Below are 20366 nucleotides of genomic sequence, written 5' to 3'. Positions count from 1 at the left end.
TTGGTACTTCAAATACCCCAAGCCACCATATCTCCCTCTCAGATCTCCCTCTCAGATTGGACTCTAAAAAGAGGGAAAATTTGACTTGCAAACCCTCTCCCTATTGCTCGTTTGATTGTCTAGGTTTTCATTAGAACCTTCCAAAGGAAACTCAATCTCCTCAGTTATGTTGATCTCACTCTTTGCATATGCCATTGCCTCATTCATGTGTGTGATACTCATTTGTTCTAACCTCTTACCTTTCACAATCTGACACTCATTCATTTTCAACACAAAACTTACTTTGTCACCTTGCATGACAAACAAAAGTAGATAAGTTTTGATACTTAAACTATTTTTCTATTATCTAGGAATGTAAAAAAATACTTACATTATTTAGGCAGTCCATAGAATAAGATCATAGCTCTCTGAAGACATTGTAGATCAACAAATATATTGTTGAACTCATTGTAGGAATACATGATCTTACCATTTGTACCTCGCTTTTTCCCCCAATCTCCAATGGTTAATGTATCTTCTTGTAGCATGGGTCTCAAATGATGGAAAGAATATCATGCCTGTTCACACAACTATGTAATATCTCCCCAAAATCATGAGGACCATTATCACCACGTGCTTCTTTCAAAAAGTTCATGTCATAAAAACCAATGAAGATTACCAAAAACACCTTACTCTATTGCTTACAAAACAACCACAACAACCAAAAATACCTTAATCGAAATTACTTGCAGCAATAATAGACAAAGAACAAAAAACAAACCTTGCCGCATGGATTCTTCGCTTGCAAGCACCACTACCAACTACGAGTTTTTGAATGTTATTGATTGTCCTCTTTCTCTCTCTTGCTCCCACGAGGGTGCTCTTCATGCAAGAGATTGTGTCTTGTAGCTTCATAACGCGAGCCTCTTTCTCTTTGTATTTTTTCTCTAGCTCTACAATATTATTTAGTGCATGTTGCACACTACTCAAAGTGCTTTGTAAGCTTTGTATTTGTGAGTGGAGGAATTGGACTCTCCATGCATCACTCATGCTTAACCTTCTCTACAGTACCCAAGCAGCCCATTCTCACCCTCTCCAACAAACTGAATAAATGAAGGGAGATTAGTGAATGGTGCGTGTGTGCTGTGAACCCTCCGAACCAGAAGCCTCAACTCTAAGGTGTTGACGCTGGTGGAGCAAGAGGCTAACACAAACACTCGGCCCTTACAAGATTCATAGAGACAATGGAGTTTTACTCTACAGTTTTTTTGACTCAATTCATAGAGACAATGGAGTATTACAGCTGTGAAATATGCCCACATTATTGCACAAAAACCTTGATTGTAGATCCACTAGCTACCATTTTATGTCACGCTTGCCATGCATTATTGAGGCACGCCCCTCGTGGTGTTAATTGTAGATCCACTAGTTAGCATTTCATGTCACACTTGCCATGCATTATTGCCTTTAACCATCAGGCATGCCCCAACGTTTCATGTCACACTTGCCATGCATTATTGCCTTTAACCATCACGCGCCCCTAGTGGTGCTAAGACCACCCTCATCAATAAGGAGGTCTAAATTTGTGACATGGACTATGAGTTATGTTGTAGAATCACCTCTTGTGAGTATCCTACCTCAATTGATGATGAACAATCTTGTTCTTTGACACTTCCAAATGGATAAGAGAGGAGAAATATTTTTGCTTCTCAAGTGATTATGTACTCAAGCAGTACTCCATCTCTTGTTAACTTCTTCTAATCCAATTATATTCAACTTTTGTAATTTCCATAAGTGTACTCAGTCCATATTACAAAATCTTGAGGTCATATTATCTTAATGTCTATCTTGATGTTTTGTACCTCACGTGATTAAGTTGCAAACATAGTTAACTCAGTTGGTTCAAGTTTACTTTCGTAGTATGTAGTCCAAGTTTACTTTCACAGTTTGGATTTACTTTGACAACCAGAGGCCATTCCATCATGGTCTTTAATTGTGAAAGTCCCGAGTTTACCTTGTTAACCATAGGCTATTTCATTAGTCATTCTCGAATAGTTAAAGTAAACTTGGACTACCCGAGTTTACTTTCACAATTTGGATGTACTTTGCTATTCCATTTCCAGGGTCTTTAACTGCAATATTAAATTTGGACTTTATAAGTAAACTCGGATCACTCGAGTTTACTATCACACCCAAGTTTATTTTGTTGACTAGATGCTATTTCATTTCCAATTCTCGAACTGTGAAAGTAAACTTGGACTACTCGAGCTTACCTTAACACTTCGAGTTTACTTGTACATTGATGGTGGTGGCATTGAAAACATTTAGGCATCCCAAGAGCTCGCACTATTGTATTGTGAGTTCACAAGGCCAACAAAAATCTAGATTCAGAGCTATATAGGATCTATGCTAGTTTTGAACTCTTGTATGCACTTGATTATTTCACTTTGTTATGTAGATGTCCACCTTTCCATGAGAGAATTTCATACAACCTAGTTTCCATTTTCACAAACACAAATGATGTTCTGATACAAATTTTGGTGTGCAAGCTGTTTTGATGCCCTAAAGTTGCTGGATTGTTTGTGCCTCGTAATCTTGTTAATGTAAATTCACTAATGCATGGTGGCAGTGTTTTGATGTTTATGCATTTTGCAACCATTTTTGTTTTTTGTGGTTTTAAATTTTGTCATCTTGATGCTATGTAAGATAAATATGTCTAGGGAAGTGAAGAGTGTTATATGAATGATGTTTTGTTACAAATTTTGGTGTGAGGGTTGTTTTGGTTGGCAACAGAGAAATGACATAAGCTTGCTCAAATGTTCTTTGAAACCCCTCTTCCATATGCAGCCCATAGAAGCTCTTCCTCAAAAGTACCCTTGCAACAGTGTTGTCTTGTCCAAACACTAATCTCAATTACCTCTGCCACACTTCATGTGATAAGCTTGCATGAGAACTCACCTAAGGGATTCGAGAATTAGCTAAATCAGAGATGATGAATAATAATGCTTTAAGGTCTATATATATTAGACCATCTTGTCAATGCATCTGAATCTTGGGCAAAAGGTTTCCCTTTGAGTATCGGAGTACTCTCTTCCACAAATCTCCCCCCCACTAATTACCCCGTTTGCATCTTAATCTTCCAAAAGTAAAGTATTTTGACCCATCAAACCTATCGTCCTTATCAAAATGGTGATGACCACATGCCATACCTTGCTTCTGACAAACTTGACTTCACAAAGATAATCAAAAAGCTCACACAAGGAAACCTTAACACACACAAAGAGGTGGGGATACATACCCACAACTGATCCAAACAGAGAGGAAGCTCTGATACCAGCTATTCAAAACACACAAAAGAAAAACTAATGATTTACTTGGCAAGCAAAATGATAAACCCACTGCATAAAGGCGATTAATCAGCACATAAAAATGGAAGTTGCATTTACATGACCAGTCGGCTAGCTCTTACTGTTGAGACACTCTCAGGAATTTGCTGCACACAATAAGGTGACCTAGTCACAAGCATGCAACGGATTACACAGCATACATAATGCGCCTCTCACACACACTCTGATTTGAACCCATGCATCCCATGCACACAGAGAGAGACGACCGAGAAAAAAGGCCAATAGTGATGGAGTGAATAGATTTTGGAGAAATAGAAAAATGCTACCCTTCACTCTAAGTGTCCCGAGCTTACTTTTGGTCTGAGTTTTTTTTGTGCGTTTATCCGCTCTCACCAAACCTTTCACATTATCTAACGTCAGTCCATGCCCCTATGGAAATCTTAAAAGTCCGGATCTACTGACATTGTGTATATTTCGCCCGTCGCCAAATCTCGTCACTTTTAGGAGCAATGGGACTGACTGTGCAAACGTTGCAACAGTTTGCCAATGCCCAGAATCTTCAGTCCGAGTTTACCATTGGTCCGAGTTTACTTTTGTGATGCTCGAGAGCATCGAACAGGCCGAAGAACTTCTTGTTATGACCACGCCAGCTCGACCGTTGATCCGATGACTCCAACACCATGTTAGATAGTTCTGAGGGAGAGGACTCCTAGCCCCACCATGCACCCATATTTGACCTCCGTGTTTTCTTGCTTTTTCTCTTTTGTACTAGCAACGGTATACAGCAGCACTTGTTTGATCCTCCTGCTTATGGCAGTTACATATAAAAAACAGCCCAAGTTATCTATCTTTGGTGTTGCTTTTTCCCCACACCCTGAGACTTTTTGATTCCTAGCTCTTGTAAACCTAGTGTTTTTCCACATTGGGCATCTATCTTGTCTCCTGCTCATTTTGTTCCCTCTGTAGTAATAACTCTGTGTGTGTGTGCGTGTGTGTGTGCGTGTGTGTGTGTGTGTGTGTGAGAGAGAGAGAGAGAGAGAGAGAGAGAGCTTATAGGTATTTCTGGTAATATACAAATAGACGGACAGGCTAACATGGCTTTCAGCTGATTGCCACTTATTTGCTGTGGTGTGCCAAGTCACAAACAACCCTTGTTTGCTGTGGGGTGCCAAGTAAGCAACCCTTTACTCTTTCGTTTGTTAGGACCTCCACTGATACCTGCAGCCCCCACCCTCAAAAGGCACAATCCTGCAACTCCAGCCTTGCCACCAAAGCTGCCAGCATTGCAAGGTGGCTGTCTGGTGGGCCATCATCAGAAGAGGCCATCAGAAGAGACTTGCATGGCACCTGCCAGTGATCACTTCCTTGGCTTCAAGGAGCTGCCAAGCCCTTGAGCAGGTTGAGCCAGCAACTGTTGCTCGTGAAGACCCCTTACTTGATTTGGTGTACACAATGTATTTCAGCCATGTGTTCACATACCAAAGAGACCTCTCTATTTCTTCAGGTAGCTTATGGTTGGTGATGACACTACATGGAATTTGAGAACCAGCCAGCTGCATTCTACTTCAGAAGCAAAAATATTCATAATGGACATACATGGAGCCAGGAGAATACTACGTAGAAATACTTATTATATAAGCTGTAGTGAAGTTCAGGAACATCAAACATATCAAATCTCCAAAAAAAAAAAAGAGGAGGAAATGAGGTGGTTTTCATAGATTGGAAAAACACCTTATCCTCTGTCAAGACCTGACTCCTCTTAGATCTTCTACCGTGCTGTTCAGTTTTAGGCCACCAGTACCTGGCACAACCACCTACAAAACGCACTTTACAAATGTAAAGACATGCCAAGATCCAAGAAGTTCGTTATGTATGTTTGAATGCAATCATTAGAATCATTTTGGAAGGGTTTTGAAAAACTCATCTGAACCAGTAAAAGGGTTGTCTGCTATGGTGTTCTTGTATATGCACCCTTACCCTAGTGCCTCTTCATTCTCTAGGCATAACAGTTTTAGGAGCAAAGACAGAATTGGAGTGGCCTTTCACTTCGAAAACACCAATTGGTTAACACACCTATGTGCCAAATTTAGACATGCACTAAGGGCTTAGGGTTTCCGAGTCCTGACATGTACAAAGGGTATATTAACAAGGCTCTCTTGACCAGCCTTCAAAACTCAATCAGTGGACCATTACAAAGGGACTGGCTAGGTCACCACTCAGCAGTAGCTCCCTGCAGGAGCACTCTTGGGCCTGAGGCTAGACCATCACCATGCCTAACCCCTCAGGCAAGCCCTCATGCTCCATACCACCACGCCCCACCATTCAAGTGTAAGGTTTGAGCCAGATCAAGACCTAATCCATTTCTTGACTCCCTGGGTCTCCTCCTGCATACGAGTGCCCAATGCGCCTAAACCTCACTTCCATGATATGCAATCAGTACTAAGTATCTCACAATTACGCCACTGATTAGCATTAGTCTAAAAATAGTCAGTATTGCTGCTCTGTGGTTATGTCTTCTGGCAATCTAACACAAAAGAGCAGACTGTGTTTCATTCTCATCCCCAACACATACAGTGTTCACAAATGCATTGCCAAAATCCCTGCAAAGCTTGACTTTACTACACACTTCTGCTCATTCTAGGAAAAACCGCAAGATTTGGACCAGAATAGAAACCAGACCTTTCGATTTCCAGATTAGTGCTTTAATTGGGCTTAGCACAAACTTGCTGAAACACAGGTAGCCCAGCCTCTTGCTGCAATTGAAAGAGCCCACAACAGTGGAGAAGAAACCTCTTTAAAACACAATACGTAGACCCATGTAAAACGGCAAGAGCACTGACCTTACCATTTAGCATGTAGCATTTGGGAAGCCATGAAAAGTACACCGCTGCAACACTACAATAGACTTTTGGACAACATGCATCTCCAAGCCATCACCAACTTGAAGACTTTGATGAGGGTTACAAAAAAATTAAACCTTGATTTGATTATAACCAAGGGACATAGCCCAGAAGCAATAAAGTTGAACATCAACAATTTGTATCTTAGGGCAACATGGCATATGTTATGACCATTCTTTCTAAGCGCAGCCAAGGCCCATGGTTGATCTGATTCATAACCAAAAGCCATAAATAAGTAGCTTGATGTCATGGTGGTACTGTAATGATACATGGAAATAGTCATCCTGTGTCATCATAGCACATGAATCTCTTGCTTGCTTCTACCTCTGAAGCCATGGCCCCTCACAGGAGTGAGATAGAATCTGAGCAGCCCATTCTCCAAAGTAAAGCTAGGGCTCCTGTTTTTATCGACATTCTCCTCTTTCTGAGTACAAGTGTCACTTTTCAAAGGCAACCTCTTCTGCTGCTGCACAACCTTGAAATCATTGATCACACGGCTGCCACCACCGCTCTTCTGTAAAGGACTGTGGCACGCAACCCATGCTTCATTCTCCTTAATGTTGTCGAAGTGGGTCAAGTGGCTATGATGATGGGTGCTCTCCGCAGTGGTTGACTCATGGAAAGATGACCTCCCTGATGTTGTGTTACCCTGATCATGTGCTTCATCTGGCATTGCAATATCTCCTGGCTCCTTTGATCCTCGTCCCTTGTGATGCTTGTGCTTGAATGCCCACTTAGAATTGGAAAAGGTCTTGGTCCAGACTTTACTCCATACAGCATGGGAAGCTCTTGCATAATGCCAATGACGATGATGATCATAATGAAGTTTCTCCTGTAAGAAGATCTCTGTTGCATCAGACGACCTTGGAGGCGTGGTTTGTGTGGACACATCTCTCTGCATTTGCATTGCCTTAGCAGAGAGAAAAGTCCTTTCCCTATCTTTATCATCCAAGTGTGGTATTTTGGGCACCAAAGACTTGGACTTTGATCCAATTCCCTTGCTTTCTCCAATCCTTCTAGCATCCCCACCCAGTTCCTGCAAACCAAGTTCTGCATCCTCCCTCACCTCTGTCAAGCTTTCAGTGAAGAAATCGAAGCCATTGAAAACAGAATCCCCATCTGAGGTCCTGATGAAGCCGTCCCAAGAAGGCCTAGCAGGATCCCATGATGATCTGGGTCCTTCCAACGATGAAAACCTGAGCTGTTCCCATGAAGATGGTCTTGGTGCTTCCCATGATTGCCTAGCATCCTCCCACCCATTGTTGTGCTCACTGAAACTCGCCATAGTTTCCACAAATTTTGGCCGAGATTTCTTCTTGCGCCGGCGAAAAAGTGAAGAAAACCAAGACAAGGGCTTGCTGGTCTCTGGGACAGGAAACAGGTAATTGCTGGGCTCAACTCTCTCTGAGAAGGAGCCATGCCTGCATCTTCTCGGCCTCATTTTGACCTGCAGAGTATTCTGAAGAGGAGCACTAGATGACCCACTGGAGAGAGCATCTCCTTTAACAATACCCACACTCTGTGACTTCTTCAACTCTTCTGTCTTTTCATTTGCAGCAGGGATTTCTCCATCATCTAGGCTGAAAAGAGAGGAGAGGGTCTTCTTCCTGTGTCTAGGGTTTGAAGAAGCATCAGAGAGCTGGATTTCTGCATCTTCTCTACGATTTGCTGCATCAACTCTGGGTTCAGGGAAGGGAAGACTTCTTCTGGCCCCTCGGAAAGAGCTAGAACTACTCCTATTACTATCAATTGAAGCCGAAGGGAGTACTTTGGTCTCACCTGGTGCAACCTTAATGAGCTCAACTGGGGCCGAAAGGGACATTTTACTCTCAATTGCCAAGATGGGCATGTCAGTATCGACTGGGGCATGCATGTTGCTCTCAAATGGGGCCAGACTTGACCTTCTAGCAGAGGAGAAGCTGTGTCTACCGGCTGAATTCTCCGTTGCAGAGCCATAGCTGTGGGTGGGTTCATCAAAACTCTTATTGATGATGGATTGCAAGCCATCCTGTTCACTGTTGATGTTGGGTTCATCAAAACCCTTGTTGGTGATGGGTTTAAAGCCATGCTTGGGTTCATGGCTATTGTTGATGAAGGGTTTGGAGCCATGGTTGATGATGGCTTCAGGGCCATTGTTGATGATGTGTTGAACACCATGAAGGGCAAGAGATGGCCGTGGCGACGAATTCACCAAATTGATGTTGTTTATGATGTTGTTGTGAGCGACATCTGCGATGCATTCTACATCCACAAGCACAGCAAGGCGTTCTCTGAGGCAGCAGGCGCAGACACCCACAAGGAGGTGAGATGGGTGCTTGGGACATCGTGGGCCTCTTAAACTCATTCAAGCAAGTTAACTATATTTGCCCTTAAAATTCCTCCCAACCCTGTAATAGTAGTAGTAGTAGTTGTTGCACACCCACACAACACAACAGAGAGGAATAAAGAAGGCTCCCAGGTAACCAGGCTATTCTCAGGATGGGACAATAAAAGGAAAAAAAAAATATCTCCTTGGTGCTTGCCCTAACAATGGGGGCAATGGAGAAGGCCTCTCCTCTGTGTTGTTGTAACTTGTCACTGTTTGCTGCTTTCTTCTGCTTAATGAGACAAGCTTTGACAGTGGTGGCGATGCTGAACATAGAGGTCAAAGAGGTGCGGTGAAATAAGAATTCAGTAAAATTAGTTAGATAATTAACTACTCTTTTATTTAAATGCGCTGTTTACCTTCTCCTGCCGCCCCTGTATCACCATCTTGTGCACGAGTGTTTGCAAGCTGACTTCGTGCAGTGCAACAAGTCGGTAAAAAATAACAACTCTGGGATTAGATGGATGGTGGGGTGTCTTGAGCAACGGGAAAATGAAAAGAAAAGGGGTTACGATTTTGATTTTGATTTTTTAGGGAAAATCAAAGAAAGAAGAAAAGAAAAAGGGTTACAATTTTGATTTTTTATTTTTTAATCTAATTGATCCCTTGGAATTTGGAGCCCTGTGTTGCACAAAACCATACTATAAAGCTGTTGGCAGTGGCCAATGGGCCATTTTAAAGTACCTTTCCTTTTATTAAAAAAATGGGATCAAAAAAGTGAAATTCAATAACAACTGGACCCATTACCGTAATAGGCTGACAACAAATAAGTAAAATTCAAGAATAATCTACTTATTATTAAGCTCAATAAATAAAAAGGAAATTGGCTACCAACAAAGAAGAAAGTTTGACGACAAATTTAGGCAATTTTTATTTAAACTGCCCTAGGGGAAACTCAAAAGACAGTTCATAAAATAATAAATTTTGGTTAGCTAGGTTTCTTTATCCAAAAATGAGTGGGCCCATGATTTCATGATAATGTTGGGAAGAAGAAGGTTTTGGGGATAAAACTGCCCCATTGTCCAAGGGACCCTCCCCCAAACAGAAATGATTTGTCAACATGATTTCTTTGTCCAGATGGGAGCCCACTAACAAATACAATAATATAATTATTTTATAAATCTGTAAATATGCAACGTTCAAATTAATAAAATTAAAAACTTTATGTATTTATTATCCTATTTAGGCACAATATATATATATATATTATATAGCCCCAAGTTATTTATTTATGTACTTAATATGACATTTCTTTTTCTGTACTCAGTACGTGATGTAAGTTTTTTGCAATATTTTTGGAATACCTATAAATCATTGTTTCTTGATTGGGCCAGCACGCCACGTGGGAAGGCCGCTGGCATTAAATGGACAGATCCAAAAGGCACATGATGAAGGGCGGGTCCCGTCTAGGCCACCACGTAGGATGGTCATATGATACGAAAAGGGGCCACGTAGGCCAAAACAAGCGCCACGTATGCATACATATGCATGCATGCATGTGATATCATAAAAATTCAGCAACTTGCATGTATGTCATACATGTGACCCTGACGTTTCTAAAGGCGGTTTCGGGAACCGGTGGCGAGGGGTGAGCGGTTTTATTGAGGCGGTGCTGGCTTTTTGCCCTGGCTTTTGGTAACGGCGGGCCAGGTCATGTGAAACGGATAAAAGCTCCGACCCACTCGTGGGGCCCTCGATATTTTTGTCCCACTTCAAATCACACGCTGTCACAAAATCTAACGTTCGTAGTATAAAATTTAGTTTGCGTTCACACTCGTGTGTCCGCTTAAGAAACGGCCGCCGCCCAATAATCACAGAGGCACACTTTACACTTTACCTTTTGCCTTTATTTGTAGGTAGTTGTTGCAAAAGTACCGATGAATTTGAACTTTTGCCATAACTTCTCGCCTTTTGCTTTTGCTTCCCAAACTATAACAACAATCCCCTTTCTAAAACTTGTTTTGAGGTCCCAACCTACCCACCCACCCACCAACATTGATGTGGTCAAGTGAGGGCTCAGCTAGCCACATGGTAGTTCCCTAACTCCTTCACTCGAGCGTGAGGGGCATGACCCCTAGTTCTTCCACCACTCTCTCTTCTCTATATTCTCTATATATTATCTTAAGAAAGAGTTTCACAAAGCTATCATGTGGCACAAATTTGGAGGCTCGGGAGGAAGAGGAGGAGGACATGACACGAATTTGGAGGTTCGGGAAGAAGAGGAGGAAGTTGAGGTAAAATTTGAATTTAGAGATTGGAGACGTGGGAGTATGGGTCAACTAGTTAGTCATAACAATGGGCCACTTGTTAGTAGTTACTTTGCCATGAACCCTCAACAACTCAACTTTCAATCACCCAAAGCGTTGCCTAACTAATGTTGTTTTGGTACTTATTGGACTTTTCCTAAGAGCGTACCTTCAATCACCCAAAGCGTTGTCTTCATGATGTTAATTTGGTAGATCAGTGGTTATTAATCTCTTAGTGATGATCCTATCTCTTAGTGATGATCCTAAAAGAGCTTGGCTAACCCCACAACACCAACCCATTTCCCACAAAACAAGTTTGCTCATATGGGCATGTGGTTATTAATCTCTTAGTGATGATCCTAAAGGAGCTTGGCTAACCCCACAACACCAACCCATTTTCCCACAAAACAAGTTTGCTAATTTGGGCATGTCGTTGCCTCTTAATGATGCGATTTGTGTGTTAATCCTTGTTCCATGAGCGAGTGTGGGTGTAATTCCGTTTTCATTAGCGTCTTAATGATGCGATTGGGTGTTTAGTCGTCCGTTCACATGGTCGTGTATGTCATCATAGATGGTTCATTTGGGTGTGTACCTTAGTCCTTGTAGATTCACAATATCTTGCAATTGTACGTGTACATCGCATCACCTTGGCTCTACTCGATGGGGGCACGCAAACTGAGCTAGGGAATCGTACCTGTGTACATCATAGCGTGGCCTTGCACGAGTGTATCCTATTGTACCAACCTCAAACAATGAACATGAGGAGTGACGCCCTTCATAAATATTATCACATCATCGCCTCTAGGTAAGCTAGGTAGGCTGAATAGTAGTGCCACTGTCACCGTTAGCAACGCACAAGCGCATCAAACCCCTTCAAAACCATAATGCTTCCATTGATTGATGTCACACAAGACCTTTGCATAGAAACACCCTCTAGTAGTGCTACGTAGTACAAGCGCATAGTTTTCTATTAATGAGCTGATTTGCAAAGCTTAAGCGTAAAACCCTCCCCCAAAAAGAAAAATAAAAACTCTTTGTGGTTTCCTAGCTACCTCAAGGTTTAAATAATAATAATCTTACTTAAGGCCATGTCATCCCCTAATTTTTATAACATAAAAAATGTTTATATTTATAAGCTCTGCAAAGCCATATATAGAAGTCCACTTTTTACCTGCACGCTAGCGAGCCTGCGATGGTGTGTGTGTTTGTTATATACAAGCCATATGTAAATACGCAATTTCCTATCATTTCAAGTCCAATCCGAAAAAAGAAGTCCACTATTAAGTAGGCTACAAATTTGATCCCACCTCTCCTCCCAAACATTATAAATATATTTATAATTATGTTCCAAAAAAACATTAAAAATGTTTACTTCCCAAACCAAAGTTCCCTCGAGAAGATGAATATTATTTTGACTTCTCTAAAAACGAACATAAAATTGCTATAATTATGTCGACAATATAATGCAAAATTAATTGATAAAAAGTACAAACAAATCTAATCGAATACAAGCACTCTTTGTTATGCACACATGATGTGCATGATTTTTAACTATACCAAGTTATTTACACAACCAGTGCTCATTTGTAGTGTAATTTTCCCAGTTGAAACTCAGAATCTCGGTTGGAATTCGACGTTGCCTTTACTTTTAAGGGATGAAATTTGTACATTTTAGTTATAAATCCCAACATTTCTATGATTTCTCGTGATTTTCAAGTCTACATCACGGTTAAGCCTGAGCATTTGCCTGTAATTTTAAGGGTTGAAAAAAAACATTTTTTTCAAGCACACACAACTTTGAAGAATATTCTTATTCATAATTTCCACCTGCACTAAAGCTTATATTTATTGATGCTAAACTTCTTGTGTTGCCAACCCTTGTTATGTGTTTCTTTATCCTTGTTTGCAGATTCTGGCTACCATGTGATAGCATTTGGAATTGAAAGACACCCTTGAATTACATCTGTTCAAAACACTCAAGTGTTTTCTCACCATGCACACACTTTGGCATATCATGCAATAAGTGCATTCCATGAGATTGTGTCTTTATTTGAAAGTTTGTTAAACACTTCTTGTGCTTTGGCAAGGGATCCACATTTGGCATACATATTGACCAAGATGTTGCCACCAACAACAATGCTTTTCTCAAAACCTTTTCCAACAATCTCAACATGTATATATTAACCCTTGTCCATGGCTCCTATGTGGCCACAAGCTTTCAAGCTACAAATAAATGTGATAGTAACCCTTAACTTTCATGTTAGTTCATCCTCACTACAGCCATGCTATGCATACCTTGAAAGTAAGAACATTCCACCAGACTAAGTTACAAATTGAAACTTATCAAATATTTCTTGTGCTTTAGCATAATAACCATATACATGGTGACCTCGATACTCTCTTTCTATCAATCCCCAACATGTATGTCATGGCCCTTGTCTCTGGCTCATATGCTACCACAAGAAAGCACAAGGCAAACAAGCCACACTTACTAATATACTCGGAGGTCCCAAAAAGGGCCACGTAAACTTATGCCTAGTTGGAGATTCCAAGTAAGCAAATTTGGGTTTAAATCTAGCCTAGACATCTCTCATAAATTTGAATTTTTACAAGAAAGAGCTTCATGCAAAGACAAGTGCATTTTAATATCCCAATTTTCAAAGAGATTTCCTTCTGAAATGAATATTTAGACATAAATGCAAGTTTTAGTACAAAATCTACTTTGAAAGTGAACGAATTATGACATATGTTTCACATTTGAATTCACCAAAATGGTACCATGCCATATCCTTGCAAAGCATTACTCATTGGGGATAGCTTGCTTATGCTTAGTGGAGGGTTTAGTTTACAAGACATTAGATAATATTACATTTGGTATATTCCACATTCTCCCTTATTTTGAACTACATCTATTTTATTAACGTTCATTCATATATCAATTGATTAAGAGTGTTCATAGAAAAAAAATATCTTGACATTACATGAAGCTTATAACCATAAACTTTTGTAGGATTATTTTAGGAAATTGTAGATTTCTTTTAAGAAATTATAGACTTCTAAGATGAATGTTCATAGAAAATATTTCTCTTAACATTCCATGAAGCTTATAACTATAAACTTTGTAGGATTATTTTAGGAAATTGTAAACTTTTAAGATGAATTATAACTAAAACCCCTCTATTTTTTGTTTTCAAGTCCATTGTACATCATCTAAAGGTCTTCGTGATGTTGAACACTAGGGTAGGTACACGTTTGATATAAAGCTACACCAATAAACCAATACCTAATAAAGATATGAAACTTTTGCCTCCATTAGAAACATAATACCTCCATGGATGCTTTCAAATGTACAATAATGTCTATAATGGGCATAACTATAGATGATGTCCTTCTCCATTCTCTTGCAAATGGCTCAAGAGCCTTCCAAAAATAGTTGATGCTTCTTGTTGAGGGAAAAAAATGCATTTTTAACCTTTCCTCTATGAAACTTTTTAATTTATTAATACATTGTAGGGATCATAATGGACTTTTTCTATATTATTATGAAGCTACCAGACAACAAACATGCATACACGCACACATGTACACACACATTCATTTGTTTTCCTAGCCTCTTTTGAAACATGCGTCATTGGGAACTTTGTCAAAGAGCCGCAACAAACATGACTTCATGATGTGGGTGTGCTTGCTCGTTTGTTCACTTTGTTGTCACACTAGAGAGCTCCATAGCTATGGGGTGTAGAGAAACAAATTGAACCACCTTGATGGAGGTGAGAAGAAGGATTCCTATGCTATGGATCTGACTCACAAGAGACAATATGAGAGGGAAATCTCATGAGAGAAAGAATCCACTACCATTCTTATCCAATCATGCATCCGTCAAGCAAGCAAGGAGCAAGAGAACACAAGCAAGAGAGTAGAGAGAGGAGAAGGAGGAAAGCTTACAAGTATTCTATTACAAGGGAAAATATTGTGTATTACTTAATGTCAAAATTATCTTATATACAAGTGGCTATAATGTTCACACTTGGTCAGTCTCACCACTAAAAAATAGTCCATGATGGCACTCTCTTTCTAGCCTAAGAAAGTGTATAAGCATACATGATCCAACTATGTCTTATAAAAGATAAGCTCCCACTTTTAAAAAAAGGTAAGATGGTGAAGTGCTTACAAAAGTAGGACAAGCGAGGCCACGTTAAAATCGAAGTGGTTAATAGGCACACATATGCATGTGCATTTTTGAGATTACAAAGGAAGGAATAAAGGATCAATCATAAGGGATATTCAAGTTAAAGTTATAAAATTTTGGTATGTTGAAACCTATGCTTTGGCTCATATTGAATCTATGTTCTTTGCACATTAGGTTTATCGACATTAGCTTTTATGGTATTGATTTTGTTAATCTTTTATATGAAAATGGTTTATAAGTATTTGTGAGGAGCTTACCTTGTGATATGATAGATTAGATATGTTTAAAATTATTGATAATTGTTTTGTAACTTTTATATGTCATATTGTGTTCCTCGCGTTTAGGTCCATCTACATTAGTTTTTGTGAGATTGATTAAATTAATATTTTACCAAAAAGGATCTTTACAAAAAATGATTATGTGTAGTTTACTAGCATGAAGCATGAGGTGTGTTGGTAGAACAAAATTCATTGTAAATTTCATGCAGGTAGAATGAAATTCATTGTGAATTCCATGTTGATTTGCAAATCAATATGAATGGTAGTTTTCTATTGTTCTAGGAGTTGTCAATAATTTTCCTAATGATATTTCCATAGAGATAAATGACCATGTGGAAAAACCATATGAATTGATAACATGGAATTTTCACTTAGAGTGAAATGTGACCAGTCGTATTATGGCTATTGATTCTAATAGAATTAAAATATATTCGTAGTAGTGAAAAGTGCTTACTTTTTTTATGCACTTGAGTAGAATTGGGGCTAATTTGAGTTATTAGAGTTATGAATTATGGATGGTTTAATGGAGTTGATGCCATGCGAGTCAATCTCTTGGCTCATTTTTCGCGAAGAGATTTATTTAGATTTCATGATGTTCAGTCTTGGGTTCATTTACATGTAAACCCTTGAATTCATATTTAGCTTATGAGACTATATAATAAAGTTCATGATAGCCAGCCAATATTGTATTAATTTGTCATTTACATGTAAACCCTTGAATTCATATTTAGCTTATGAGACTATATAATAAAGTTCATGATAGCCAATATTGTATTAATTTGTATGCAAAATTTTGACTTCTTGTATAGCTTATGACATTATTACGTGCAATTATACTTTGACTCATTTACGAATTAGTTTACATTATTACATGGAATTATACTTTGACTCATTTACAATTAGTTTGCATATAACTTTTTAATATTTAATTTATTTTTATTTTTTTCAAATATAATACAAGTATATCATTCTAATTTATATTTGAAAGATTTATAATTAATGGAATAACAAAGATTCATATTTATTTCTTTAGAATATAATACAAGAATATAATTGTGTTTTATATTTGAAAGATTTATAGTTAATGAAATAACAAAATATATTTATCTTACATAACATATGATTACAAAAATTAGTCTCTTCCTATACATATTCTTGAACGTTTGAAAATTATATTATGAAACTTATAAAAAGTGAAAATTCTTTTTAAAAAAAAAGGGGATTCTATAATTGAGTGGTAGCAACTAGGTGAATGTTTGGCTTCCATTGAGAATGTATAGCTTACACTTTTTCCTTTAAGAAAGCTGACCAAGGAAGATAAACTGGCCTTGTGTGACACAACAACCCACACAAAAGGGGTTTAAGGACATGAACATTTAAAGCCTCAGTTGGTAGTCCTATCGAGAGCCTTGTAGGCTCATTACAAAAGTTAAGCCCATGGACTATTACAATCGATGTAACAAAAATATGGTCCATGACCAGATGGTAAATTGGGTTAAATATTACTTGTACAATTGTTAAGCTAGGAAGGCTCATAGCAAGTCAACATGGCCATATTTGATTAAGAAGGATAATTAGCACAAATAGAGATTTTTAAAGAAACACACAAAATAAGCATAAACCATAGTCTAATTATCATTTCAAATCCACACTTATTCCATTAAATGGAGGCCTTTATATAGGCTTAAGTACCCACTACAACTGTGACTCATAAGCTTGATTGAGCTATCCCCTAATCATGCCTAAAGTTTGAAGGTCTTTTCTTACCTATTTCTAGGTGCCTTCTTTTGCCCACCCTTTGGGCTGGACATTCAACACACTCCTTCACATTCGACCCTCTTTTGAGCCTTTAAACCTTATCACTATGACTAGTGCAACTCTTACTTCATTTTAGGGTCACATAGCACTTCCCCTTGCTCCTAGCATTCACCCAACATGACTTGCTATTTTCAACACAAGACTCACAAAATCAAGATTCAAAATCTCCAAATCCTCACAAAGATCTATAGCATAATTTGGCATGGCATATCCCCCAATGTGAGATTCTCCTAATAGAAAAGAGGTTACAAGAATCCTTGACGAGATGTTAGAAGACAATTGCTAGTAGATGCTAGAAGAGAGTAAGCAGATAGCTAAAGATATTAAGAAGCTACTAGTACAACGATCTCTCCTCATAGCCACACTAATCTTTACGATCTTTAAATAATATTGTTGTGTTTCACAAGTTGCAAATAGCTTTTGCAACTTGTGATCTCACACAAGATGTGAGCAAGGATACACTCAACACAACCATGGAAATAAATAAGAGGAACATGACCTCTATTGCCTACCTTTGACTTGGCTCATCTACGAGATCTTCAAGTCATCTCCCCACAAAAACTAGAAGTTAGGCAACACCTCAAAGCCACAAGGATACAATGGCCTACAAGAGGAAAGTGTCTTGGAGAAGGCTTATGCATATGTCAACAAAGTCATTAAGGCAATGTACTTGTCGCAGTAGCCCCCCACCACTACCAATGGAGCCAATACATGAGGAGGCCAATCTGGTAGAGCTTCATTGGAAATGAATATAGTAGTAGAGAAGAATATCCTTTGTATATTAGGTAATTATTGCTTTATAACTTGCACACAAAATTAGAACCTCAATGTTGAGCATTGGAGCTTCAATAATAACAAGCATAAATAAAATAAGTCGTTATCTACCTAGAGAACTCCTAACATTCTACAATGGAGGAATATAGATTTGTTTATATGAATACCCATAATGTATTAATTTTTTTAATTATATTTAAACCCATAATATCGGGGGTTCACTCATAAATATGTAAGCATAGCACGTGGGTTCAATAGAAGGGTTTTTTTAAATCCCCTTTTTACACATTTTTTACATATAGAAGGGTACCATTTAAAGGGGGTATTTACATATTGAATAGGAAAAGGGTGTGTTTTATTCATGAAAAATTTACAGATAAGGGAGTTTTAAATTAGGCCTTGAACGCACGTGATATAGAGAGTTTACATATAGTGAACCCCCCGAGCCCATAATTTATTTAAATATTTATTTAATTCATTTAATATGCTATAGACATTAAATTTATTTTGGTATATATTTTAGTATCATTTATAAAGAGTATATGAATTAGTTCATATACATAAGGTCTAAAGAAAGAGTGTATGGATTAGTATCATTTGTAAAGAGTATACGGATTAGTTTTGCATGCAGAAGATATAAAGAAAGGAAAAGAGAGAAAGAGAGCTATAAAGAGGAAAACAAAGAAAGAGAAAGAGAGATACAACCAGAGAGAGAGAGAGAGAGAGAGAGAGAGAGAGAGAGAGAGAGAGAGAGAGAGAGAAGAAGAAGAAGAAGAAGAAACATCATTATTCATTTTCTTTAGCACTTACTTTTAAGTCTTGTGCACACCTAAATAAAGAAAACCTCACTTATTAATCACCTAACTAGTCCACTTAATCATGTTTCTTTTGTAGATTCATAGAGAAGAAATACGTTCATTTATTTTGCAGATTTATAGAGAAGAAATAAATTCATTGCAATTGAGTTCAATATTTTGAATGACTACTCTTTCCATGTACACATAACTAATTCTAACCTCATCTGCAATTAAGTATATCATGAAATGTTCATGATCGAAGAGAAGAGCACACACCCATGATACACAAATATGTTAAAAGGCCACATAATTTACATTTTCATTATGGCCAAATACTATTAAATGCTCATAAAGAAGAGCATATACATGCTTTGCAAACATAGCAAAGAGAAAAAGATGGAAGCTACCTTCTTAGCAAACTAGTAACTGACACTCTTACTTAATGAAATGATGTGTGCTTAATAAATAGATGCAATACATTTGAGTTGTAGGATAATAGATCTATCCCCGTTGGAAACAAAATAAATTTTCTTCCTATTAGTAGATGTGAAATAATATCTTCCATTTGCGAGCATATGAACCATCAAATTCTTATTTCTCATTGTTTTTGTATAATTTCGAAGAACAACATGTGTATTGGATTTGTAAACCATGCATTGATTCGACTTTTAGAAGCATGTACTCAGTTCCATATGACCCTTTCTACTTATATAAAATCTTGCAAGGAAGCGTTTTTGAACTTCATATGTTCTCAATTATTGATATCTCTTAACATTTAGTTCTATAGAAATAGGTAAACTTGAATGCAAATGTATATTCATTCGATGAAAATATCAAGTTTACAAGAACTCGAATGTCATGTCCTTGACAATTGAAGATATTCTTACAATGTGCAAAATGATTATATCAAAGTAAGGTGAGCAAATTAAGTGATCCTATTTTATTCTCAAGTACTGTCTCTAAACTCTTAGAGAAGTATTCCACAAATTCTTCATAGGGTTTGTTGCATTTGAGAATAGTTATTTAGCTTTGCTAGAACCACTTAATATGATTTTGCATAGCAAATCAATATCGAGGAGATGCATTTTGTGAAGTTAGAACAATCATTTTACGACTCAAGATGAGTCATAGAGAATGTAACATAGAAACATCACTTGTCAAGGAAAACAGGCTTAAGTATAGAAAATATTTTTTCCATTTCTATTTTCTTTTGGACATGCTGCATATAATAGTAAACTTTACTTCAATATGTACTATGTAAATAAGTGCATTGATGCATTGCTCTATATTTTCACATTTTACAAACCATATTTGCTAATGATGTATCAAGTTTGATAAGCATTAATCATTGCATATTAATCTGAAGTTGGGTTTCTGTAAAGAGATTGTTTATTTTAAATATCAAGATCCTAGTATCTCAAAAGAACAAATAATGAGACATTTGATCAAGTTTGATATTCCATCATTCCACTATCACCTTCTTGGCATCGTCAATACTTGGGCTCTCAACAATGGATTAAAATTGAACACATAGAAGCAATCACAAAGGCATTTAATTTCAAATTCACTTGAAAGGATTGTCATGTAGAATGCCATGTAGAATATTGCATATAAAACTAAAATAGTTCTTGTCTGGATATGCTTCTTATGACAAAGGTTTTTTAGGGAGAGTG

The 20366-nt window shown here is 37.9% G+C and overlaps 1 protein-coding gene across 1 annotated transcript; it reads right to left on the bottom strand.

Moving 5' to 3' along the window:
- Positions 1 to 6147: 6147 nt before the first annotated feature.
- LOC147620803 (uncharacterized) lies at positions 6148 to 9170 on the bottom strand. The gene is made up of 2 exons (XM_086825072.1): positions 8951 to 9170; positions 6148 to 8857 (listed from the first exon to the last, which is right to left on the bottom strand). Exon 2 carries the CDS (start codon positions 8568 to 8570, stop codon positions 6519 to 6521), a length of 2052 nt encoding a protein of 683 aa, XP_086681198.1. The 5' UTR covers positions 8571 to 8857; positions 8951 to 9170; the 3' UTR covers positions 6148 to 6518.
- Between the last annotated feature and the right edge of the window lie 11196 nt (positions 9171 to 20366).

Source organism: Cibotium barometz, chromosome 31, assembly GCF_041138505.1.
Source record: "Cibotium barometz isolate CiBa-2024 chromosome 31, ASM4113850v1, whole genome shotgun sequence".
NCBI classification, from domain to species: Eukaryota; Viridiplantae; Streptophyta; class Polypodiopsida; order Cyatheales; family Cibotiaceae; genus Cibotium; species Cibotium barometz.
Note: the sequence above shows the minus strand (reverse complement) of the source record. Positions and strands in the feature narration are given on the sequence as shown.

Excerpts from the sequence above, each read along its gene's own strand:
- LOC147620803 (XM_086825072.1), bottom strand. The coding sequence starts at position 8,570 with ATGAGTTTAAGAGGCCCACGATGTCCCAAGCACCCATCTCACCTCCTT.